This window comes from Archocentrus centrarchus, chromosome 11, assembly GCF_007364275.1.
Source record: "Archocentrus centrarchus isolate MPI-CPG fArcCen1 chromosome 11, fArcCen1, whole genome shotgun sequence".
NCBI classification, from domain to species: Eukaryota; Metazoa; Chordata; class Actinopteri; order Cichliformes; family Cichlidae; genus Archocentrus; species Archocentrus centrarchus.
Window position 1 is genome coordinate 21,592,202 of NC_044356.1, and position 23,925 is coordinate 21,616,126.

Here is a 23,925-nt window from a genome sequence, read left to right on the forward strand (position 1 = left end):
GGGTCAGTGTGTGGGTCAGATGCAGTATTGTTTAGCGTGTTTGAGAGAGAGAGAGAGAGAGAGAGAGAGGAGGGAGGATTTTGTGCAACATTTGTAAAAACTCACTTATATGATCTTGGCGCATATGGCCGGGCAAATTCAATTAGATCAATTCTCAAAGTTTTTCACAGTGGCACAGTTTGTTTAATGGACCCCCCTCCCCCCTCCTTAGTGGCAGAACTGGTATTATCGCCTGCTAATGACATGCTCAAACTGTGTAGGATTTTCTTTCTTTCTTTTCATTTCTTGCGATTTTTTTTTTTTTTTTTTTTTTTTTTTTAGCAGGAAGGTGGGCTGCGTACGGCGGCCGGGAGTGGCAGAGCTCTGGAGCCGGTCTACCCCCACAGGAATGCGGATTGTCTCCCATCTCCGTGCCGCCCCCCTCGCCTCCTCTCTTGCCATTCAAAGCGACTAATTGTAGGGGACACAAAGAATCGAAAGCGGCTGCAGACCGTCTGCAGGAAGCAGAGCCTAAAGACTCAATCAGGTGGTGGTGATCGGTCGAATAATAATAATAATAATAATAATATGGGAACTGATTGAAAAATATGGATCATATCACCATTTGTCTGATAAAATTAAAAGTGATATTAAGAAAATAAGCCACTGTCGACTTCCAAAAACACACAATTCTCCACAAAATATTAGTGTCGTATTAAATATATGCAATACTATAGGACGACTACATACGACTGGATTCAATAAACTGAGATTACTGTAGCACGTTGACGCTTACAGTGGCTCATAGTACCATTAAAAAAAAGGATTTATGATGACGAATGTTTTCTCAATGTGACCTCAGAAACTTGTCCTTTAATTTTTCTGATTTTCCGTTCATCGCAAATATAAAATAATCTAACCTTATTCAAAAAAAAAAGCTAATTTCTCACAAAGAAGTCAATTTTATCTGTGAAGAAAAAAATCTTGAGACAAATCCGAGTCTTTGCTTAATATAAAACATATAAATATCGCAACAAACCTGGACCGCAATTGTAAATGAAAACCATTAAGATTTGATGCTGATCGTTCATCTCAGCGCACCTCGCAGCTGTGATTTACAACCTCGGGGAAAAATATCACCTGAGGCTCACCAACACCGCGTCTGAAGCCTTTGTCGTGATTTTCAGTGCAAATAACTGAGGGTTAAAATAACAAGAGACTACAGGGAGTCAGGGGGTGGGGTTCAGAGTTCCATTGTCCATTTAAACGTTTAATAGTCTTCCAAAATGCAATAAATTACATGCACACATTTACACATTTTACACGTTTCTTCTATGACTGTCATGAAATACATTGCATATTCCTCTGAAATTTGAACACGAGTCCCATAGAAGGAGGGGAAAAAATGAAATCAACATTAGGTTTGTTTTGTTTTTGTTTGTTTTTTCAATATAACGTCCCCGCTCCAAGAGCCAAAGAGTGCTGTATCGAGTTAGGGGTCTGAAGGTGGGAAGTCATGGAGGCGCCAGCTGAGGTGTACCATGACCCCGTGTTTTCCAAAAAGTTAGAAGCTGTCGTGTTGATGCTTTGTGGTTGTAGACTGTGCGGCCTGGAGGTACCCTGTGTGTCCCAAACGGCCGGGGACTGTGGGGAGTTGCAGGCCATGGGGTCGCTGGAGCTGGGGCTGTGTTCCGGGGGAAGCTCGCCGTTTTTCATGATCTTTTTCATTTTTGATCTTCTGTTTTGGAACCAAATTTTCACCTGAAAAGAGAGCAAAAATCGGACTGTTATAATTTTAGAAATAACCTCACAAACAATGACGTTAAAAGGGCGCTCGGTGCGTAAAAACCGCACAAAACAAAGCCAAAAACAGTTATTTTGCTTGCAATATTTCAAACATATAGAACAAAGGAAATTCTTTACTTTCAAATTAAAAACGATGTGAGAATTATTTTTCATCCAAAAGCACACCTGTGTTTGCGTTAGACCGAGCGAGGCGGCCAGCTCTGCTCTCTCCGGCAGCGCCAGGTACTGTGTGTTCTGAAACCGCCTCTGCAGGGCGGCCAGCTGGAAGCTGGAGTAGATTGTCCGGGGTTTTCTCACTTTTTTCGGCTTGCCATTCACCATCCTCACCTCAGGCTCGCTTATCTCTTTTTCTGTTCAAATAATAAAAACGAGAATAAACGTGTGCAATATTTTTTTTTTCCAAACCGCATTATCTGAAAAAAGGTGTCATAGATCTATTAAAAATGATAGTACTAAGAAAACAAAGGATATCCATTTTAATGAGCCTAATGAATTTCATTACAACTAAAAGGAAAATACGTGTTTCCTTTAAAAGACCTTAAATAAAATAATTTAAAGCATATATTTTCATTTATTCCTCAGCTTTAAATTGCGCCTTTATTTACCTTTCGTGCAAATAAGCAGTTGGAGAAAACTGGATTAAAAAATAGCCTCTTTTTTTTTTTTTTTTAAATCACCGCCTAACAATCTGCTTCTGTTAAAATAAAATAAAAATGTTAGGCGCGTACCTTGTGGACTCGGCTGGGCTTGCACTCTGCTGTAAGTCCCAGCATACTGGTGGTAGGAGGGGGTCGTGTAGGAGCTGTAATCAGTGTAGGATTTTGTCGAGTAATTTCCAGCAGATCCATTTACACCCGGGTACTGGTACTGATAGGCATTGAGAGGCTTCCCGTAAGAGGTGGAGCTGGGCGAGCAGTAGCCGTGAGCGACTCCACCAGCGGGACTGTAGTAGCCAGAATCCGTGGCGGAGGATTCGGGTAAAGTAGGAGATTCCTGAGACGGATGGTGCATGCTGGAGAGTTGAAAGGAGCTCTCAAAGTCTGCAGATTTCACACTCGGGATCCTCCGGTCAAAAACTCCTGTCATACTTCGAGATGGAGCGCGTGGGTTCGTTTTTATTTAATCAGCAAAAACAACAAAACACGAAAGAAAAAAAAAACACAAAACAAAACGAGAGAGTCTGACTCCAAAGTGGTATGAAAAACTACACTGGCATTGTTGAAAGGCTCTCAGGCCGTCGGGCTCTGGTGAAGACTGCAGCCAGCCCCGCAGCAAAGACTTGGTTAAATCCTAAATCGCGCTCTTACGCACTGCAGGGAGGATCTGGTTCCATTGGCCCAGGCGCACACAGACACAGCTACACCCAATTCACTCCGCCAGCTTTCTTATAAGGGGGGAAACCACCCGGGCTGCATGTTGGCTGCATTGTTGTGTTTTTATACTATCAATCAATGGCAGCAATTAAAGTGTCGCCAATTCATCAGAAGGATAAATTAGAAGGACAAATCCTATTACCAAAAAGGCCCATGCTGCAAGAGCGACCGATTATCACGCTTGTCTTTATTAGTCTTTATTTATGCGTTTTTATTAGAACAGACTCTATTAGGTTCTTTAGGCACGCATGAAAACATGGAATCTAGTGTTTCAATTATCTAATAATCAAATCAAATCATAAAGACATAAAACTGAGCATCTTAGGTCAATGAGCTCGTTTTTTATATATTTTTTTCCATTTTAACAGGCATACAATCTAACCATCAAAGAAGCTTTTCTTCCATCAAATAAATTAACGATCCAGCATATTCAGTACATCATCAGCAAATCAAATATGGCCTGTTTGTGATATTTACACATCTCGGCATCAATAAACGGCTCATTAAATATTAATACATGCTATTCGCTCCTGAAGCGCGCTGCCGATCACCCAACCCAAAACCTCGTCCATCAGCCCGCACATTCAGCGGTGAACAGCGCCGACAAGGGGATGAAGTGAGGGGCTGCACCTCGTGCACGTCAGTAAAACCAAATTGAAATATAAAAATAAATTCACCCAAATTTGGCACAACAAATTAAATTAATGGAGAAAAAGGGAGACGCACTCACTTGGAAAAGTTATTTTATCACTCATATGAAACACTAATACACCCATATGACATTGGGAACAGTTTCATTTGATATTCACATTGTTTAAAGGAAACTTTAACTACTTTTCATTAAAAAAAATAAAATAAAAATAAAAAACAGTCCGCAACTGTTTCAAATTCTGGAAAAACACAGTGGGCAGTATTTACTGGATGCGCACATGCAAAAACATTTTGCATAACTCAAAACTTCAGTTCAGTCAGTATAAAGTTCTACTCAGTGTCTACTTTAAGCAAGGACTCGCAGTCAAAGACAGATGCGCGCAATGCCCATAACGGTCATCTTTGTTCCAGCTGGCTCTGCGCACCCGTGCAAATATTCTATAAACATCCCAGAATTCCAGAAAAACAAAACAAAACAAAACAAAACAAAACAATCAAAACAAAACAAAACAAAACAAAACAAAACAAAACAAAACAAAACAAAAAAAACAAAACAAAACAATCCCCCTACACTGGAAAGACTCAAACAGCCCTTCGCTAGGCTTTCTCAGCAGCACCATCTACTATCGAATACATCGGTACACTACGACAAACAGCATCTAAAACAATAACACAGATTCCTTTAACTGATAACTTCCGATGTGATATAGGCCCAGCCACAAAACTATACATTTATATAAAACCAGTTATTTAATAAACGGCCATATCCTTCTATGATTTTAAATAACCCTTCAAAGTATCAGATAAATGGACCTGACTAGATATGAAGTACACCCAGGGGGACAGCTCAGAGCACCTTGGAGACAAAGTTAGACAGGCAAAGCTGAGATGGTTTGGACATGTGCAGAGGCTGGATAGTGGATATACTGGACAGAGGATGCCAGGCAGGAGAAAAAGAGGAAGACCACAGAGGAGGTTCATGGATGTCGTGAAGGAGAACATGCAGAGGGGTTGGTGTGACAGAGGAGGGTCCTGGGAATAGGGTAAGATTGAGGCAGATGATGCTGTGGCGACCCCTAAAGGGAGCAGCTGAAAGAAGAAGAGTTTTCTTTCTATAAATGTCCTATTTACTTAATAAATATTACTGAAGTTTTGTTTGTTTGTTTGTTTTAAATCCCAGACAGAACATTTGGAATCTGGATGAACAACGAATAAACCAATAAACAAATTCAACAAAAACATTTTCTATAGACTTATTATAGTATTTTTACATTTCAGCCTTTTTAATTTTACATTTCAGCTTATTATTACTTAAGACAGTAATTACATTCTTGCACGTGTACATCTAATTTTAATTCATTCATGATTTTATTAAACTTTTTTAAAATTAATTTTTAGTAGAAATGAATATCAACTTATAATATAAACTCCTATGGCTTAATAAACCTTCCGTGTATATTGTTATATTAGGAAATAGGAATATTTTTCGCCGATTTCATTTACTAGCTGTAGGTAATAGTAAAAAAAAAAAGCTTTAGTACCCCGGAAATGCTTCCTCCGCCGAAGCACCGAACTTCTTTGCAGTGCTCTGCTTGTTGACTTTTTTTTTTTTGAAAACTTAGTTTCGCATTTAATATACTTATATAGTTTTAAACCAGACCTGTATTTTATCCACGTTATATAAAGCCTGTTTGTTTGTTTTTTAACTCAGGAAAGCCATCTCCGTGGTGTTTTCTTTGGATTTGAATTAGCATCACCACTGAGACCGCGCAGCGTGCGTCTGACATCACAGAAAAGCAAGATAGTTCCCCGCTTCACATCCATGTAAACGTTAACGTTTTCCCCCCAGGCGAAACAACAGGATTTGAAACGTTTCCAACCGTGTAACCTGATAACTTTGGCTACTAAAATACTGTAATAACTTTGATAGAAAACTCACTTTATCTAAACTGTGTAATTTAGACATGAAACTGAACTTTTGGTATTTTTTTATTCCTTTTAAAGAAGAGTCAGAACACGTCTTTTTGTGATTAAAATAAAGAAAGTATTTAAATGTAAACGTATATGCCAGCTAAAGGAACGTAAACAAAGGCGGAAGTGAACGGTAAGGAATCATCTCGAAGCGCGTGACTCTTTACCCTGCGCTCTCTTTTCTCTCGGCTCCCGTTTTGCGTGTTGGGGGGATGGGGCCGAGCCGAGGATGAGTGACTTCAAATATTTACCACTTGGCTAACTAAATATCTTTTTTTTTCAGAACCGAGTTTCCTTTCTTGCGCTTGGACATATAAATACATTTCGACTACGGATGAGTTTTGGTGGAATTTTGCGAAAAACTAAGCGGAGTGTTTGTGCGTTCACGACACACGCTTAAAAAAGTCGACAAAATGTATTCCTCTGCTGGAGGTAAGTGCTGCGGCTAACGTTAGCATCGGCTACGTGATGCGGCCAAAGAAAATTGACACTAACCGGAGCGGCACCCCTCGCTGCTACATTGATGAAGCGCTTACTCAGTTCCCGTTTCATTCAGCTCGCTACTAGAAAACTAAGCAAAGCCTTTGACTACGAACATGTCGGCCCAGTTTAAGTGTATTAGTACTAGAGGCGAGCTTAGCTAACGTGCAACAACAAGCTGCCCTTAGCCACACTAGCTTCAACGGCACCTGGTTTCCCGAACTTGTTTTTAGTTAGCTCTCACCGCACTTTTACAAAGCGGGGTCGGCCGACGTATATTTTATTACGAGCTCACACGAGTATGAACGCATATCATTCATTTGCATATGATTTGATGCGCTAAACACAGTAGTTGAAGGAATATTTCGAGGCCGACCTAATCTCATCACCAGTCCGGGTGATTAGCCTGACACTTGAAATCGCCACATTTACATATGTCAAATTATGCATGCGAGATAAATGCCCCATCGCCAACCGACCGTCTTTTCAATGTAAACACCGACTTTAAGCTACCAAATAAATCAGGAGAAATGTGCTTAATTAAGTTTGACGTTAGGTACAGTGAGCCGATTGTCATTTGTCAAACAGACGTGTTTGTGTGTGAATATTTGCATATTGTCGTATTTCGTGTGTAGTATTTTTATCAGCTGGCTTTTTCAATTTTTTTTGTTTTTTTAGGCTGAATGAGAGAGTGTACAAATAGTATCAGCACTATGCTGGATTTCTTTCACTTGCTGTCATTTTAAAGGTGAACTCTTGTTTAACCAAAACACGACTAGGTGTGTTGTAGCAGGCTATTCCAGGGGAAGGGGTGGCTTCAGTTAGATTGCCAGCTGCTCTATACTTTCTGCGTGCATATTGATAAGAGTCCCGTGCAAGAGATAAGAAAGCAAGGCCTGCTGAGACGAAACAAGTGGAATAAATGAGTAGCGCTCTCTTTACGCTTGCTATATAAACAGATGGTTTTGTTATGTTAAGCAGTAAACTTTGGTCTCTGGGCTGCATTAGGTGTACACATTAACCATCTTTATTTTTAAGTACACTGCGCATCAGACTGATTGGATATTTGCGCATTTGTAACATGTGATTTTTATTCTCTGTAGCTGCTGAGATGCTTGAGGGACCCCGTTCTTCTGGGTCAGTAAGCTCTGGTAAGCCTTTCCCATATTTGGGCTTTAAAGTGGCCTTAGCAGATTGCCAGTGGCAACATTGTTTGTTTTGCCCCCACACACACACACACACACACACACACACACACACACACACACACACACACACATCCTTCAAGCATCACAGTATGTGCTCATCTGAAATACAACAGGACCTTCTGACAGTGAAGATGTCCAGCAAATAGGATATAGGGGGTTTGATCCTGTAAGAGTCTAAAGAAAATGCTGCGCTCTTCATCTGCTCAGCAGTCACTAAGTGTGCCTCATTTAGTGCACTAATGTACAGAACACTTAACTAAAGGACACTTATTAAAATCCACCATGTATTGCAAGCCTTTATCAGTGTTTTTCTGTTTGAATGAACAGAACTGGAGTGCAAAGATAAGACACTGGGGAATGGAGTGTGTCCTGGCTGAAATATCTGAAGTTGCAGATATGGAGCTTCTTCAGGGAGCTTGTCCAGTAGTGATGAGAGCTTTGTGCATCTCCTGCAATAAAGTGAAAAAATATTAATGTGTAAAAGCATCTTTTAGGGTATAAGACAGTGGTTTGGTGTAGATCTCTGGAGTTACAGTTTGGCACATTATTATTGTTATTATTTCAACTAATGTAACAAAAGAATTCCAATCATGAGCTAAATAAAAATTTTTCTTATTTCTTATTATTATCCATATTGTAGTGATTTACTCACCTAAGATTCCCACTGTGATTCCGTTAGGAGACACAGAGCCCTGTGGGGATGGGTCAGGAAGGTCGTCCGGCGTAAAAAAATCTGCCAAATCTTAACATGTGGAGCTACCCCCTGTGGTGGTGACCCCTTAAAAAATACAGAACTTTTTTCCCCTGGTTTTTGAAAAATGAAAACATTCAAAAATGACCAATTCACCATAAGTCTTACTGCAGTTAACAGTTAAGGCAATCAAACTGTCAATAAGAAAATAATCTTAATTTTATACACAGTTGTCTTTCTCTTTTTTGTCAACCCTTAGGACATAAACAGCTTAATGAAAAAACTTCATTGAAATTCTCTCTGAAGAATTTATTCAGTGGCATATTTATAGTCAGTGAGCTCTATAGCAACAAGTTTGAGCTTTGTTGACTCTTATGTGTGAAAAAAAAAAAAATTATCAGCAAGAATATTGGATTTTTAAATCACCAGATATCGATGTCGAACTTAAAAATGCGATATCATTCAGGCTCTAGTTTAAAGATGGCGTAACGAAGAGTTAACAGACTTAAAAACAAATACATTATTTATAATTTACAATTATATTTTGAATACTTTTTGCTTTTCTGAAACAGTGAATTGAGTAATTGTTAATAACAAAAACATCTTGGTAAATGCAGCTTTTTCTGTGCATTTTAGACTTTTGGCCACATAAACAGTGTTTTAGATCACTGAAAGCAGAGCTTTTGAAAAACTGCTTCCAGATACTGTGCTCCTGTGTTTACGCGTGGACAAAGAAAGCAGATTTGTCTTGTATCATCTAGGGTGCATACCTCTGTTTCCTTTTTTGACATTAGACTGTGTGGTGTAAGTAGACCTCTGATTGGCCAGCAGTTCTATACGGTTAGGGTTATATCATCAGATATTGCTTTGGTATGTTCTTCGCAGTGTTTGATATCATTTTTTGTGGGAAATCCCAGTTTTAAAAATATCCCACATACACATGGCCGTAGCCTCGGTGTGTCCCCATTTCTAACAGTAGTGAATTCAGCTGATTGGGCATACCAAACTGAGGAAGTTTCATACCAAAGGTCATATGTGGGGAAACGTACATATATGAATTTGCTAGATCCGTAGTATGGGAAGGACAGACTGGTTCTGATTTGGAGCTGGGGAGGTTCAAATGATATGATACTGTTTATCAACAGGTGACAGGGAGTTTTCCTAGCATTGTTGATGGTAGCAAAGTTAGAAACATACTGATTATATTATGTGAATTATTCAGTATATTTAGATAATTAAGTCAGTCTGCTGGAGCTGCAAAACCATCTGGTGGTGTTTGAATTATAAACTGACTCAGTCTGTCTTAATGTTTTCCAAACCTGGTTACCGGGTGGAAAGGAAAAAAAAAAAAGATTATTAAGTCATTTTGTTAGGGCACATAATATAGTAGAATTTCCATAGTATAGTAGAATTTCTGACCTGACCTGATAAAATGGTCATCTGTACTGCTATTACTCATAAAGTATGCCTATTTTCTGACATGTTTTACAGTTGTTTCTCTCCTTTGATTAAAATTGCAATTATTTGAACATGCTAGCCCACTAATATATGTGTACTGTAATGCAAGCCAACAGCAAATTCTTATTTTATGTTTGATTCAGATCAGTTCAGTTATATAGCACCAAATGATAATTAGTTACCTAGGGGTACCTGAGCCAGATCCTTTTTTGATGGGATCAGCTGTGAAACATGGTCCAGTTTGTTTACATGTGTAACATAACTCTTTGTTTATGAGGCAGTATGTTACTGGCTGGGTCTTAAAAGTCTTTCTGATGTGATCCTTACCTTTCATTTTGTTGCTTCATTTGACCGACATGTTTTAGAACCCCCATCTTCCCCAGTGCCAGAATATGTGTTCCAGCCACCATCAAGGCCAGACTTTGGCACCATGGGCAGGACAATCAAGCTCCAGGCCAACTTTTTTGAGATGGAAATCCCCAAATTGGAGGTCTACCATTATGACATTGACATCAAGCCTGAAAAATGCCCCCGGAGGGTCAATCGGTACATGCTTGTTGAAATTTCATCATCATTCAGCAAACGAGTAAGCGAAATGCTGTGGGCATTGCTGGTAATTTATGCATTTCATTTTCTTTTCAGTGAAATTGTGGAGCACATGGTCCAGCACTTTAAAACACAGATCTTTGGTGATCGAAAGCCGGTGTATGATGGAAGGAAGAACCTCTACACTGCCATGCCCTTGCCCATAGGCAGAGACAAAGTATGCATTTCATATGGAAGTCTGCAATAGTAAAAGCTCCACTTCAGGGATAAAACAAAAAAAAAAAAGAGTATTCCTACAATATGATAGCATTGTATCTTGTTCTTTTCCTCCCATCTTATCACACAGGTGGAGCTTGAGGTGACAATTCCTGGTGAGGGCAAAGACCGGAGCTTCAAAGTGTCCATCAAGTGGGTGTCCTGCGTGAGCCTGCAAGCTCTGCATGAAGCACTGTCAGGACGGCTACCCAGTGTCCCTTTTGAGACTATTCAAGCCTTGGATGTAGTTATGAGACATTTGCCTTCTATGAGGTAGATCATAATTATTATCATTGTTGGTTATGGTTCCGACTTTTGTTTTATCCTTTTATAATGAACAGTTGGCTCTGTGCTTGTATCTTTTACATTTTGTTGCTTCTCGAAAGCATTCAACATACAGTGAGTTTTTAGGTCTGCATCTAAAACAAAACAAACAATGCAAGTTCATCACTTATACTTATGCGAATGTCAGAGCAAACTCTATAAATGATTGTGTAGTTTATTTAAATGCACAAGCTATGTTTATATACCACTAAAAACATATTGCTAAACACAAGTGTTGCATGACCTGTGTCTCACTTGGCACTCTTACATTTTCTGAGCATACTAGAACTTTCTTCTTTACAGAGATGAGTTTTCTTTTTTAGTATTTTAAAACAATACTTGTTCAAAATGATCCTGTAATAACATGTATAATAGGTCTTTTTCTAAATTATTTGCAGTAACTTCACCAAGCCTTGATCTCTTTTTCTGTTTTTTTTTTAAAAAAAAATTATTTTTTAAATTTAATGGTTTTTATCAGTTTATTAAATATCTATTTGCTTTCACAACTGATGGTTTTTTTTTGTCTGTTTTTGTTTTTTTTTTGCAGGTATACCCCAGTAGGACGCTCTTTCTTCACTCCTTCAGAGGGCTGCTCAAACCCTCTTGGTGGAGGGAGAGAGGTGTGGTTTGGTTTCCACCAGTCTGTTAGGCCATCCCTGTGGAAAATGATGCTCAACATTGATGGTAGTTTTCAGCAATTTTTCTAAAATTAAGTTTTTTGTTTTTTTGTTTTTTTTTTTTTGTTTTTCCCCTTAGGCCTAATCTGTGTCTAATCGCTGTTTTGTTTACAGTTTCGGCCACTGCGTTCTACAAAGCCCAACCTGTAATTGAGTTTATGTGTGAGGTCTTGGATTTCAAAAGCATTGAAGAACAGCAGAAGCCCTTAACAGACTCTCAACGAGTGAAATTTACAAAAGAAATCAAAGGTAAATAAAGCTAAGGAGCTCATTTAGCAGTGTATTTTTTTTTTTAATAATAATGGTAACGGTGATTTGATTTACATCTATTAAAATTAATTAGTGAGTTCCAAGTATTTGAAGGTAATCTTCTTAATGATACTTTTTAGATTTATTTCTGAAGAGTTTATAAATTTTCTACAGATGCACCAATTGCAAATTTCTTGGCTGACTCAGATTTTTCTGTTACCTGCCAATCCTGATTTTGTGTCTAACAACTATAAACAACAACATATAAAAACACAAATCAACTTTTCTTTCCATTATTAGCATCTTTAAAGTATCCATGTTTAGCTGGGTGAAGATGATTTAAGTGTCTGATTAGGTTTGCTGTTACAAATGTTTTGGTGGTGGTCCCCCTGCAGTTTACTTTAGCAAACTTTGTATCTTCACTCACAGCAAGGAGCTTCCACGCTAAAGTGTTAGCACATGCCTGTGTGTGTGTGTGTGTGTGTGTGTGTGTGTGTGTGTGTGTGTGTGTGTGTGTGTGTGTGTGTGTGTGTTTGCCTGCACCACTGTGCGTGTTTCATGAAAGGGACTGGCTCGACTGACCCACAGGTCAGGATTGAAAATTCAACGATTCTGATTCTTGGCCAGTCAGTCGGTCCATCTCTATTTTGTTTCTCTTAATTATTAATATATCAGTTGTATGTGTTCTGTTTTTGTTACTTTTTTTATTAACTAAATAAACATGTATTTGTCTCACAGCCTTCATTTTTTTGTTTTTAATTTTTTAACTTTTGTTTCCTTTTATTGTGATTACTTTATTCAGGCCTGAAGGTTGAGATCACTCACTGTGGGCAGATGAAGAGGAAGTACAGAGTGTGCAATGTGACAAGAAGACCAGCCAGCCACCAAACGCAAGAACCTTTTTTTTTTAAAAAAAAAAATCATATTTTCAGTGACTTTAAAAATTAAAAAAAGTGCTAGGTGTGCCTGTATGTAACATGCTGAGTGTTTCTTCTGTGTATTTCTTCAGGTTCCCTCTGCAGCAGGAGAATGGCCAAACTATAGAGTGCACAGTAGCTCAGTACTTCAAAGACAAGTACAAGCTCATCCTGCGATATCCCCACCTCCCATGTTTACAGGTGGGGCAGGAGCAGAAGCACACTTACCTGCCTCTAGAGGTAAGCATCATCTACTTCTTGTGCTCCAGATAAGTGACTGACTAGTGATTTTTTTTTTTTTTTTTTTTTTTTTTAAACCCTGTTTTTACGTATGTCTCACCCAGGTGTGTAACATAGTGGCAGGACAGCGCTGCATCAAAAAGCTGACAGACAATCAGACCTCCACTATGATCCGTGCCACAGCCAGATCAGCACCAGATCGTCAGGATGAAATTAGTAAATTGGTGAGTTATATGAACTTTAACAGCCACAGTTTTTCCAAATTTCACAAGTTTGACACTATTTCAGCAACAAGTGAAAGAAAACAGTGTTTACATTGTGCCAACTGCTAGGCAAGTAACTCATCACTGATGTTTGCCTGGAGGTCTAAGACCAGTAGCAAACACTGCCAGCATGATAAATGTAAGAACCTATGAGTTTGGTTAGGCCAGTGCTGGAAAGAGTACTAACAAAGGCAGCAAAAGTCTTTGACATTGATGGTTGTGGTAAACCGTTGACGAATAACTCCTCACAACAGAGAACTTTGGAACATGCATACATGCCAGCTGCTCCTGTCAACAAATGTTCTTACCAACCACTTATTGGTAGTCTTGTTGATCTTATCAGGCAGGATTTATTATTCAGTAATTACATCAGTGGTTTTATGGTCTATTTTTATGACTTAGAAAAGCTGTGTGAATTTCTGCCCATGTTGCTCACTTTTTCAGCTCAGTGTTTGCCAACTGGTGGATGATGTTCACAATCATATAATATAATGATATATGTGTTTATCCAGATGAGAAGTGCCAACTTCAACACTGACCCTTACGTTCGTGAGTTTGGAGTGATGGTTCGTGATGAGATGACAGAAGTGAATGGCCGTGTCCTACAAGCTCCTTCGATACTGTATGGAGGCAGGGTATGCCGATCAGTAGTTTGTATTGATGTACTTTTAATGTAGCTGCAACAAAATCATTTTATTCAGTTTCATTTGAGTAACGTCATGTTTGTGGAATGATTGGCACTAATGCAGTTGTTCTCGTCGCAATTTGCAGAACAAAGCAATAGCCACACCAATCCAGGGAGTATGGGACATGAGGAACAAGCAGTTCCACACTGGGATTGAGATCAAAGTGTGGGCCATTGCCTGCTTTGCGCCACAGAGACAGTGTACCGAACTCCTGCTTAAGTAAGCACGATACACTGAATGTATGTTATCTAACATATGCAGATGTATTTCGTGTATGCGTGCCATTGTTTGATAGTAGTCAAGCTGTAAGTAAGGAGCTGGGTGTGGTTAAAAAGTTGTAAACATACTGTACAGAAATACACAAACACACACACAATGATAGAGTGCTCCTTTTCTTTTTTCTCCAAAATGCCATGCCAGCCAACTTTATCATGCAAAGATAGTTCTGTGTGAGCATGTATCAACTATATACAGCTGTGCTGTGTTTGTAAGCCAAGCTCCGTCTACTTCGTTCATTTCATTTTTGTATTTCAGCAAGTCAGTATATCCTCACTTTTCATGCTACTTGCCAAATATTGTGCCAGTAAGACTGACAGGCTTCTTTTAATTTAAGTCTGAAAAACTAAACATGTTTCTCATTGTACTTTAAAAATAAGTGTTAGGAAAAGAAGTCAGATTTTGTAAACATCAGACAAGGCATCTAAGATAGACAGGACTATTTATGCTTCAAGTGTGAGACCAGCACTTCAATATATTTTCCATTCAGCCCTCAAGTGTCATGTAACCTAAACTAGTAGACTACTATTACTTAACTGACTGCCACTACTTAACTGATTTACCTTTAAGTTAACAAGTTCTCCACCTCTCAGAGCTTTCACAGATCAGCTGAGGAAGATCTCTCGAGATGCTGGAATGCCCATCCAAGGTCAACCATGCTTTTGTAAATACGCCCAGGGAGCTGACAGCGTCGAGCCCATGTTCAGGCACCTCAAGTACACCTACCAGGGCCTCCAGCTGGTGGTGGTCATCCTACCAGGCAAGACGCCTGTTTATGGTGAGGGATCCTTTCTTACTATGATATTTAGCTGGGAACATGCGAAATGTTATTGCTCTTGGAATAAGAGAGAGTCCCCAATGTTTTTATTTTTATCTGAAGTAACAAGTAATTTAAAAAAAAAAAAAACTAATTAAAATTATTTAGGCATATATAATGCTTCCTTAATGTTCTATAAATGTCAAAGTGTGTGTTTTGGAAACCCTAATAGTGGCTTTTAAAAAGGTGTCGTTTAAAAAAACAGTTTTAAAATCTGCTGGAGACTAAATTCATGTACAGGGATTCTTTTGTTTGTGTTGAATATAAATCCAGAATTACATTACAGCCCGTCTCCACTCAGAAACATGTTTTGGTTGTTGTTATTGCTCCTTGATGTTTGCGATTAACTCTGTAGAACAGTTACTCAGACTTTTAAGGAAACATGAAGAAACCAAAAACATCCAGGTCAAGGTGTGACATCACAAATTGCTTAAGGGAATGTGATACGAAAACTTGAAGCCTGCTTTGCAGAGAATGAGGAAAAGACTCAAATAATTGAGTGTTGGGTAAAGTTAGGCATCTTGTATTTGTACAAAAGTATTGAATTTTAATCATTTCTGACTTTTTATTAATGAGTGAAACTTTAACCTTTTATAAAGAACAAAAACAAATCAGAGAAAATTGTTATTCGTGTTGATTATTTATAACTCTCTTTGAACCTGAAGGAGGTCTTTAATTAGTCCGTACCACTACAACCACATTCTGCTGCAACTTCAAACGCGACTCTTTAGATCTGGTGTATCTGAACATGTTTGCTGCATCATTGCCTGCAGAGCAAGTTTTACTGCTTCTGTATCTGCTTTAGAAGTAAACCGCAAGAAACTGCAGCAAAGTAAAGCTCTATACTCGGTTTCATGTTTGATCTTCAACTTAGTCATTTTAATGAATTTATCTTTACAGAGAAAATGCGTTTAGTCAGTGTCCCTAATGTGCAGTAAATTGTCTGGTCCAGAGCAGGACTGTGCAACACTACACTTGAGTATTATAGCAGATGAAATTAAATCTCCTCCTTGTCTTGATGTGTTTTTTTTTTTTTTTTAGCTGAGGTGAAACGTGTTGGGGACACGGTACTTGGCATGGCCACACAGTGCGTGCAGGTGAAGAATGTTCAAAAGACGACACCTCAGACGCTTTCCAACCTGTGTCTGAAGATCAATGTCAAGCTGGGTGGTGTCAACAACATTCTCCTCCCACAGGGCAGGTTAGTGGAAATTCTGGAGAATTATAATCATGAACCTAATCAGTTGTATTTATGTTTTTCCAGCATTGGAAATCTATATCTTTGTGTTTAAACTTTTTATTTATTTATTTAATATGCCTATTCCAGGCCGGTGGTGTTTCAGCAGCCAGTGATCTTCCTTGGTGCAGATGTGACTCATCCACCTGCAGGAGATGGGAAAAAGCCCTCCATTGCTGCTGTAAGTAACAACAAATCCAGACCTTCACAAAACGTTATTTCTATGCACGTCTGGACAGAGCCACGAGATACTGTGTTTTATCTTAAACACAGCCACTTCACAAATTAAAAATGCATGCAGTACCATGACAGCACTGTCTCAGAAAGCCAGATAGAAAACTGTTTGACCTCCAGGCTCATCCTAACTTGGGTGAACATCAGTACAGAGGCCGCAAAGAGTTATGGGGCAGTGACTGAATGTGAATGTAGGGAGGGTATAATTTTAGCTAAACTTATGTAGCCTTGTTCAAGAGCAAATAACAGCACTAAATGTTGTTCTTGATGAAAAGATGTTTTATGTCTTCTCCCAGCTTTCATCAGCAAGACTTTGACTTAGTAACTGGTTTAGCTCCATTCACCTGATCGAAGTGTGATTGTGAAAGATGGTCCGATTGCCTGTCATGTATTTATATATATTTTTTTTAAGTGCCAGCCTTTTTTTCCACATCATCATTGTAACAAACTATCTGGGACATCCAAATATTTAAGCATTTATTCTCAGAAAATCCCTTTAATGTGGTTATTTTTGCTTTTTCATTTTAGGTGGTTGGTAGCATGGATGCCCATCCCAGCCGATACTGTGCCACAGTACGGGTGCAGCAGCACCGTCAGGAAATCATCCAGGACTTGGCAACCATGGTGAGGGAGCTGCTGATCCAATTCTACAAGTCCACTCGCTTCAAGCCCACCAGAATCATCTACTATCGAGATGGTATCTCTGAGGGCCAATTCAACCAGGTGAAGTGTGGGACAACACAGAATAAACTGTAACAAACAGAAAATATGGTAGATTTTACTTATGTGCTTGTGCCGCTATAAGACAGTATTTGAGTTGGCAGAAGTTACTATTAAATATTAATCATACTTTTGTTGTCCATGTTATTGTTTTACAGGTAATCTTTAAAATGTTTTGACTTTGTTAATTGCAGGTTCTTCAGCATGAGCTGCTGGCGATCCGGGAGGCCTGCATCAAACTAGAGAAAGACTACCAGCCTGGTATTACCTTTGTGGTCGTTCAGAAGAGACACCACACGAGGCTGTTCTGTATGGACAGAAATGAGAGAGTTAGTATTGTATCATTGTTAGTGTGGGGTTTTTTTCTGTTTTGTAACTGATCTAAACAATGAGTGCATACAAGTTTAGGAATGATGTAACACACTCTCAGTAGTGTCCTTAATAACACTTCTGATTCAGTTTCAGATATTTTTAAGTACTGTATTTTTCGGACTATAAGTCGTTTCAGAGTATAAGACGCACCAGCCAAAAAATGCATAATAAAGAAGAAAAAAAAACATATATAAGTCGCACTGGACTATATAAGACTATATAAGTTTGATAGAATCCGAGACCAAGAACAGGCCGAACATGGTTACGCCTACGGTATGCTAACACATTCAGCTACATGACGCACAACGAACTGAGTATGTGTCTGGTATGTTAACGTAACATTAACAGTATTTCAGATAACAATAGCATAAAGAACATGCTAACAAGTTTACCAAACCATCAATCCATTGAATTCTTCATCCTCGGTGTCACCTCTGAACAACTCCGCACACTCTGTAGGTAGACGAAGCACTGCTTCCTCTTCTGTGTCGCTTTCGTCAGACTCGTCGTCAGTTGCAGTTCCAATTAGATAAGATAAGATAGTGTTTATTTGTCACATGCACAGTTATACACAGTACAATGCACAGTGAAATGTATTTTGTACCTGCAACCTTATATACACACACATATAAATAAGAAGAATAAAAATAAAAAAAAGTAATTCACACTATACACTATACTCTATATACTATACACTATACACACTTTTTAAATTATAATATTTACACTGTGCAATAATGGTCCAGTTAGGGCTCAGAGTTGAGCAGACGGATGGCTTGTGGGTAAAAACTCTTCTTCAACCTTTCAGTCTTAGTCCTCAGGCAGCGGTAACGCCGGCCTGATGGGAGCAGGGAGAAGAGAGAGTGTCCGGGGTGGCTGGGCTGTTTTAGGATCTTCATGGCCCTCAGCCTGCACTGCTTGGTGTAAATGTCCTGCAGGTTGGGGAGGGTGGTTCTGATGGTCCGTTCAGCTGAACGAACCACCCTTTTTAGGGCCATGAAGTCCTGCTTGGTGCAGTTTCCCATCCAGGTGGTGATGCTCCCACGCATGATGCTCTCGATGGTGCAGGTGTAAAAGTTCCTGAGCACCTTGAGTGGGAGCTTGAAGTCTCTCAGCCGCCTGAGGAGGTAGAGAGGCTGTCTGGCCTTCTTCACAGTGATGTTTATGTGATGAGTCCAGGACAGGTCCTGTGAGATGGTCACTCCCAGGTATTTGAAGGTGTCCACTCTTTCCACCTCAGCACCACTGATGACAAGTGGATGGTAGTCCCTCTGCTGCTTCCTGCTGAAGTCCACGATCAGTTCCTTTGTTTTGCTGACGTTGAGCAGGAGGTGGTTCTCCTGGCACCAGTTCTCCAGGCGGGAGACCTCTCTCCTGTAGGCTGTCTCCTCATTGTGAGAGATTAGTCCCACAACAGCAGTGTCGTCAGCAAACTTGATGATGACGTTGGACTCTGACGTGGCCTCGCAGTCATGGGTGTACAGTGAGTACAGCAGAGGGCTGAGCACACAGCCTTGGGGGGATCCAGTGTTGAGGGTGAGGGAGGATGAGGTGAGGTGACCCACTCGTACCACCTGTGGTCTGCTGGTCAGGAAGCTGTGAACCCACCTGCACAGGGATGGGCCCAGGCCCAGGTCCAGCAGCTTAGAGACCAGCCTGGAGGGAACTATGGTGTTGAATGCTGAGCTGTAATCTACAAACAGCACTCTCACTCAATTATTCCGGCCTTTCTGAATCCCGACAGGATGGTTTCGGTTGTTGCTGAAGCCCATGCTTTGTTGATCCATCCAATGGCTTCCAGGAAAGTTGGGCGGCGCATTCTTCCGGTTGCCGTGAAGCTGTGCTCTCCATCCATCATCCACTGCTCCCACAGGTTACGCAAGACTACCTTAACGCTCCGGTTCACGGAGATGTCTAGTATTTTGGTTAATGTGTTGATAATTTTACATATAAGTCGCTCCGGAGTATAAGTCGCACCCCCGGCCAAACTATGGAAAAAAGTGTGACTTATAGTCTGGAAAATACAATATCTATCATTGTGTACAGTTGCTATAAAATGCAGCAGCTAATCTTCTGAAAGAAAAAACAGTGTGATCACAGACCACCTCCACCCACACACTGGCTCTATAAATATTTTTGTGATGCTTTTCAAGGTTTTAAATGGACTGGTATCACAGTATTTAGCTCAACTCTTGCTTTATCATAATCAGGTTAGAGCTCTAAAGTCGACCAACCAGATGCTCTTGGATGTTCCACGATCCAGGCATAAAAATAGAGGTGATCAAAACCTTTGTGGTGGCTGCACTGGTATTCCATTCAAGTAGATTGTGGCACCTTTGACTTTATCTCTATTGTGCTGAAACTCTGTTCTTGTTGTTTTTCTTTTCTTTAATCATTGTGGGGATTTTCTTGTTGTGTTTCATGGTTTGGCTATTTTCATAGTACAGCACTTAACCCCTTTTTTTTTTTTTTTCTTCGTAATGATTATTTTTCTCTTTTTTATATTCTCCAGCTCAGGAGATTTCAGTCAAAGTATTGCAAGTTTGTAGCACCAGCATGCAATTAAGCAATCCCAGAAAACAGGCATTTCTGTTTTGTTTTTTAATAGGTTGGGAAGAGTGGCAACATTCCTGCAGGCACCACAGTGGACACCAAAATAACTCACCCATCAGAGTTTGACTTCTACCTTTGCAGTCATGCTGGCATTCAGGTAAAAGCCGAGTTGGATAAGAACTGTTGATAAAGGCCTCCTCGCCTGTCACTGTGTTTTCAAATGAATGCAGGTAGCAAGTCCTAAACATGTAAGCTATACCCATCATCCATTTTAACTTCTGACAGGGAACTAGCAGGCCGTCTCACTATCATGTGCTTTGGGACGACAACCACTTCTCATCAGATGAACTGCAGGTCCTTACCTACCAGCTTTGTCACACTTATGTGCGCTGCACCCGGTCAGTATCCATCCCAGCACCAGCTTACTATGCCCATTTGGTGGCTTTCCGGGCTCGGTATCACTTGGTGGACAAAGAGCATGACAGGTGAGGACTTGACCATTTTAGTTCACAGACCTTGGTCTCCTTGTTGGAAAACCTTACACTTCTGTAACTTTTTCTCTTTCAGTGCTGAGGGCAGTCACACATCAGGTCAAAGCAATGGACGTGACCAACAGGCCTTGGCCAAAGCTGTTCAGGTCCACCAGGACACCCTGCGCACCATGTACTTTGCATGAGAGCACACAACTCCAGGTTAACGTGGGTGAGACCTCACTGATGGAATGCACTGCCCTCCGCTGTCACTGTCAGCTGTAGATAGCATTACAGTGGTTTCACATTGTGAGCTCCCTACCAGACAAACTTGTCAGTAACCCAAATGTCTTCAATTGTACTTAAACCCTTAAACCCACCAAAACCATTCCAGCAATTAGACTGTAACATGCAAAAGATTCATTCTTTCTTGAGGATTGAGCTGGAAGAGGCTTTATTTACATGTTGTGCATTAGTTAGTATTTGTACTCGTTATACATTACAAAGGTGCAAATTCTGAAAAGAAAAGGCAAAGTTTGTACATTGATGTAAGAATTTTTTTTTTTTTTTTTATATAAACTAGCAGGCAGTAACATACAGTGAGGTGGTTTCAAATTTAGAAGAAGCCAATCACCCTTCTCCTTTTTTTGTTATTAGGGTCTCGGTGCTCGAAGGGAGAAGGTAAAAGTCAAAAGATGTGGGGGTCCATTCACTGTTATATGCCTAATGATTTAGATCTCCCACAAACATTATTTATCAGCCTATCAAAGCAAAGTGCACTGACCAGGATGAGAACTTCAATCAGGACGAAAGTACTTAATATATTGAGGGTTGTTTGTGTTTGTTTTTTGTTTTGTTTTTTTCCCCCACATAGGGCACTATGTGATGAAGTGCCATTTGAGAGCCTCTTTCTTTGCCACTTCTCTGTAAAACTATGAATCCTTCTTTCAGTATTTGTCCTCTTGACACTGATCTTTTTATGCCAATTCTGATGACAGTTAATGATCTTTGCATCAGATTTGTCCAACCCATGAATCAACACTTTTTAATTTATTTTTATTTGTTTCTTTTTAATGAAGCTCTTTTTGTAGTTAGAAATTGAAAAAAAAAAAGTTTTGTTTTTTTTCGTTCTTTGCCCCACTATTATGTCAGAACTGACAAACCAGTGACCTGATTTTCGTTCTAAAAAATAATGTATTGGGACTGGCTCCCAATAAAGACACATTTCTAATGTATTCTGAGCCATGTTGACAAAAGACACTTGATTAGGAAGTCACTATAGTGGGGGAACATATTAAAATCTATGGGATTCCCCTCTGTTTTACAAATTTTTTTTTTTAATTATTTCTCCAATAGATATGCATGTAGCTGGCTCATGTTTTAGACATTTAGGCATTTGTGATGATTGTCTATTTCTTCCTTTATACACATCAACCCTACTTCTATTTTTTTAATGTGTACATAGCACAGGATGATGTTTTCTGCTGTGTAATTTGTGTGGCTTGTCGGTATCCAGGCATTAGGTACAATGGAGTGAAAGCTGCAACATCTTAGATTTTAACTGATTGAAATTTCTTAAAACCTCTTTAATGTAGTGTTTGCTCCAAGAACTAGGAGCTGTCACCGCACAAAAGCTTGGGTTTTATGCAAATGAGTCTTTATACTATTTAGTAATGTTGGTAATAAGGTATATTTTGAATAAGCCTTCAGTGGAAGCTGCTGAAAAATTATAATTTTTTTCTTTTTTTAAAGACTGGCCCACATGTAAAAATTGTCTAAATTAATATTGTCTATTTGTATACAGATAAATGCAAATATATTGCCTTCAAAGACTGTCATAGTCTTACTAATAACATTATTATAACATCCCACCTAAGTTTTACTAATGCGTTAAGCGGGCGAATGTTGATATAGTCTTGAGTGGAGGCGAGTAGTTTATCTTTTCTAACTATGCATCATTTTTAACCAAGAGATTTAGCAGTGGGTCTCACATGAATTTGAGTCATTTCTAGAAGTAGATAATCAGGGCTTTTTATGTTGTTTTTAGCATATTGCATTTAGTAGCGTTTCTTAGTGCTTATCAACACCTTCATACCTTTCTAATAGGATGAAGTATTTATGTGGTCATTTGTACATTTTATAGCCTATAAATTGGGTGTATCCTTTGTAACACACAGTCTTTCCTAGCCAAACAAGATTATGAGCTTTTACATGATTGATATTAAAAAAAAAAAAAAATATATATATATAAATATATATATATATATATATATATATATATATATATATATATATATATATATATATATATATATATATATATATATATATATATATATAATATGAGAAAGCACAAAAGGACATCTCGATTCTAGGTGCTAGAAGTTTTCACTGTAAAACACCTTAAATCCTCACTGGACTGGTCCACACAAGACTTTGTAGTTGCATGCTTAACAAAACCAAACCAAGTAAGCGTCATAATCTTTAGGATCTTTTCTCTCCCTTTGATGACCTCTCTATGATTCCCTTTGTACTCATTACCTGTAAAAGCAACTAGAAATCCGACTGACTGTGTTTGTGGGGCATTCTGAAAAATCTGTACTTGATATTTACTGTTATGATGTCAATATTGTTCTTATCGGTGCTGGTCTCACAACATGTAAATTTGGATGCACTTTTGATAGCGTTGGTGTGTGACTTCTATAGATAATAAACTGAATCAAGAGGCTCGGCCATTTTCTGTGACACTGGTGTAATTGTGTGGAAATGGCCGTGTGTACTACCTCTTGTTACCTGTTTTTAAATGTTATGGTAACATCACACTGCTGGCCATTTCCATATAATTACCCCTGCTATCTAGCTAATTGGCATTGTTTGAGTCTTGCATCTTGACAGAAGAGGTTCTAAACGTTTGCTGTGCATGATGGTGAACGTGCTTTCTCAGTTTCTGTAGTTGTGTGATTTTAATTTTTATCCCCTCATAGTTTTGCCCAAACTTGATGAATGTGTTTTGAGTGTTGAGCTGTACGACCAAATTCTTAAACTGTGTTTATATCTACACACAGCTTTCCCTGCTTTCTTTCCTTTTATTCTATGCACCAATAAGAAGCAGCATTTTTTAAAAATGATTACAACCCCTTCGCTTTCCACTTGAGCAGCATACCATCAAATAAATCGGCCACATTTGGTATGATCATTTCATATCCTTGTTCAGGACAAAGTAAATGTACCCAGTTGGTGCTGTCAGTCACACTCGGAATAGAAATTGCTTATAAGCTAAAAAAAAAAAAAATCTAGTAAGGTGTGCCCGTTGAAACATGAGCCTGAAAACCATTACATAATGCTTGTTGAAATCTATGTGAATAGACGCTGATAAGAGAGAGAATGCAGCAGGATTTATGACAGTTTTTGCTCCAGAGCATTTATTTCTATATACAATCATGCATTTAAATCCTTTGTTTAAGCTTTAGGT

General features: G+C 39.1%; 2 protein-coding genes across 3 annotated transcripts; one reads left to right on the forward strand and one right to left on the reverse strand.

Moving 5' to 3' along the window:
• Positions 1-1,223: 1,223 nt before the first annotated feature.
• Positions 1,224-3,113, reverse strand: dlx5a (distal-less homeobox 5a). The gene is made up of 3 exons (XM_030740737.1): positions 2,514-3,113; positions 1,951-2,135; positions 1,224-1,740 (listed from the first exon to the last, which is right to left on the reverse strand). Exons 1-3 carry the CDS (start codon positions 2,869-2,871, stop codon positions 1,426-1,428), a joined length of 858 nt encoding a protein of 285 aa, XP_030596597.1. The 5' UTR covers positions 2,872-3,113; the 3' UTR covers positions 1,224-1,425.
• A 2,765-nt stretch (positions 3,114-5,878) lies between these two features.
• Positions 5,879-22,691, forward strand: ago2 (argonaute RISC catalytic component 2). Of its 2 annotated transcripts, none has more exons than XM_030740736.1 (20): positions 5,879-5,913; positions 7,364-7,411; positions 9,983-10,163; positions 10,260-10,380; positions 10,510-10,691; positions 11,290-11,426; positions 11,534-11,668; positions 12,471-12,558; positions 12,678-12,825; positions 12,930-13,049; positions 13,601-13,723; positions 13,860-13,993; positions 14,644-14,828; positions 15,909-16,068; positions 16,195-16,285; positions 16,867-17,061; positions 17,253-17,387; positions 20,039-20,140; positions 20,269-20,468; positions 20,551-22,691. In XM_030740736.1, the coding sequence occupies exons 2-20, from the start codon at positions 7,372-7,374 to the stop codon at positions 20,657-20,659; spliced, it is 2,586 nt and encodes an 861-aa protein (XP_030596596.1). In that variant the 5' UTR covers positions 5,879-5,913; positions 7,364-7,371; the 3' UTR covers positions 20,660-22,691. The 2 variants fall into 2 exon arrangements, with proteins under 2 accessions (XP_030596596.1, XP_030596595.1); XM_030740735.1 differs by lacking the exon at positions 5,879-5,913 and adding an exon at positions 5,955-6,212.
• The last annotated feature ends 1,234 nt before the right edge of the window (positions 22,692-23,925 follow it).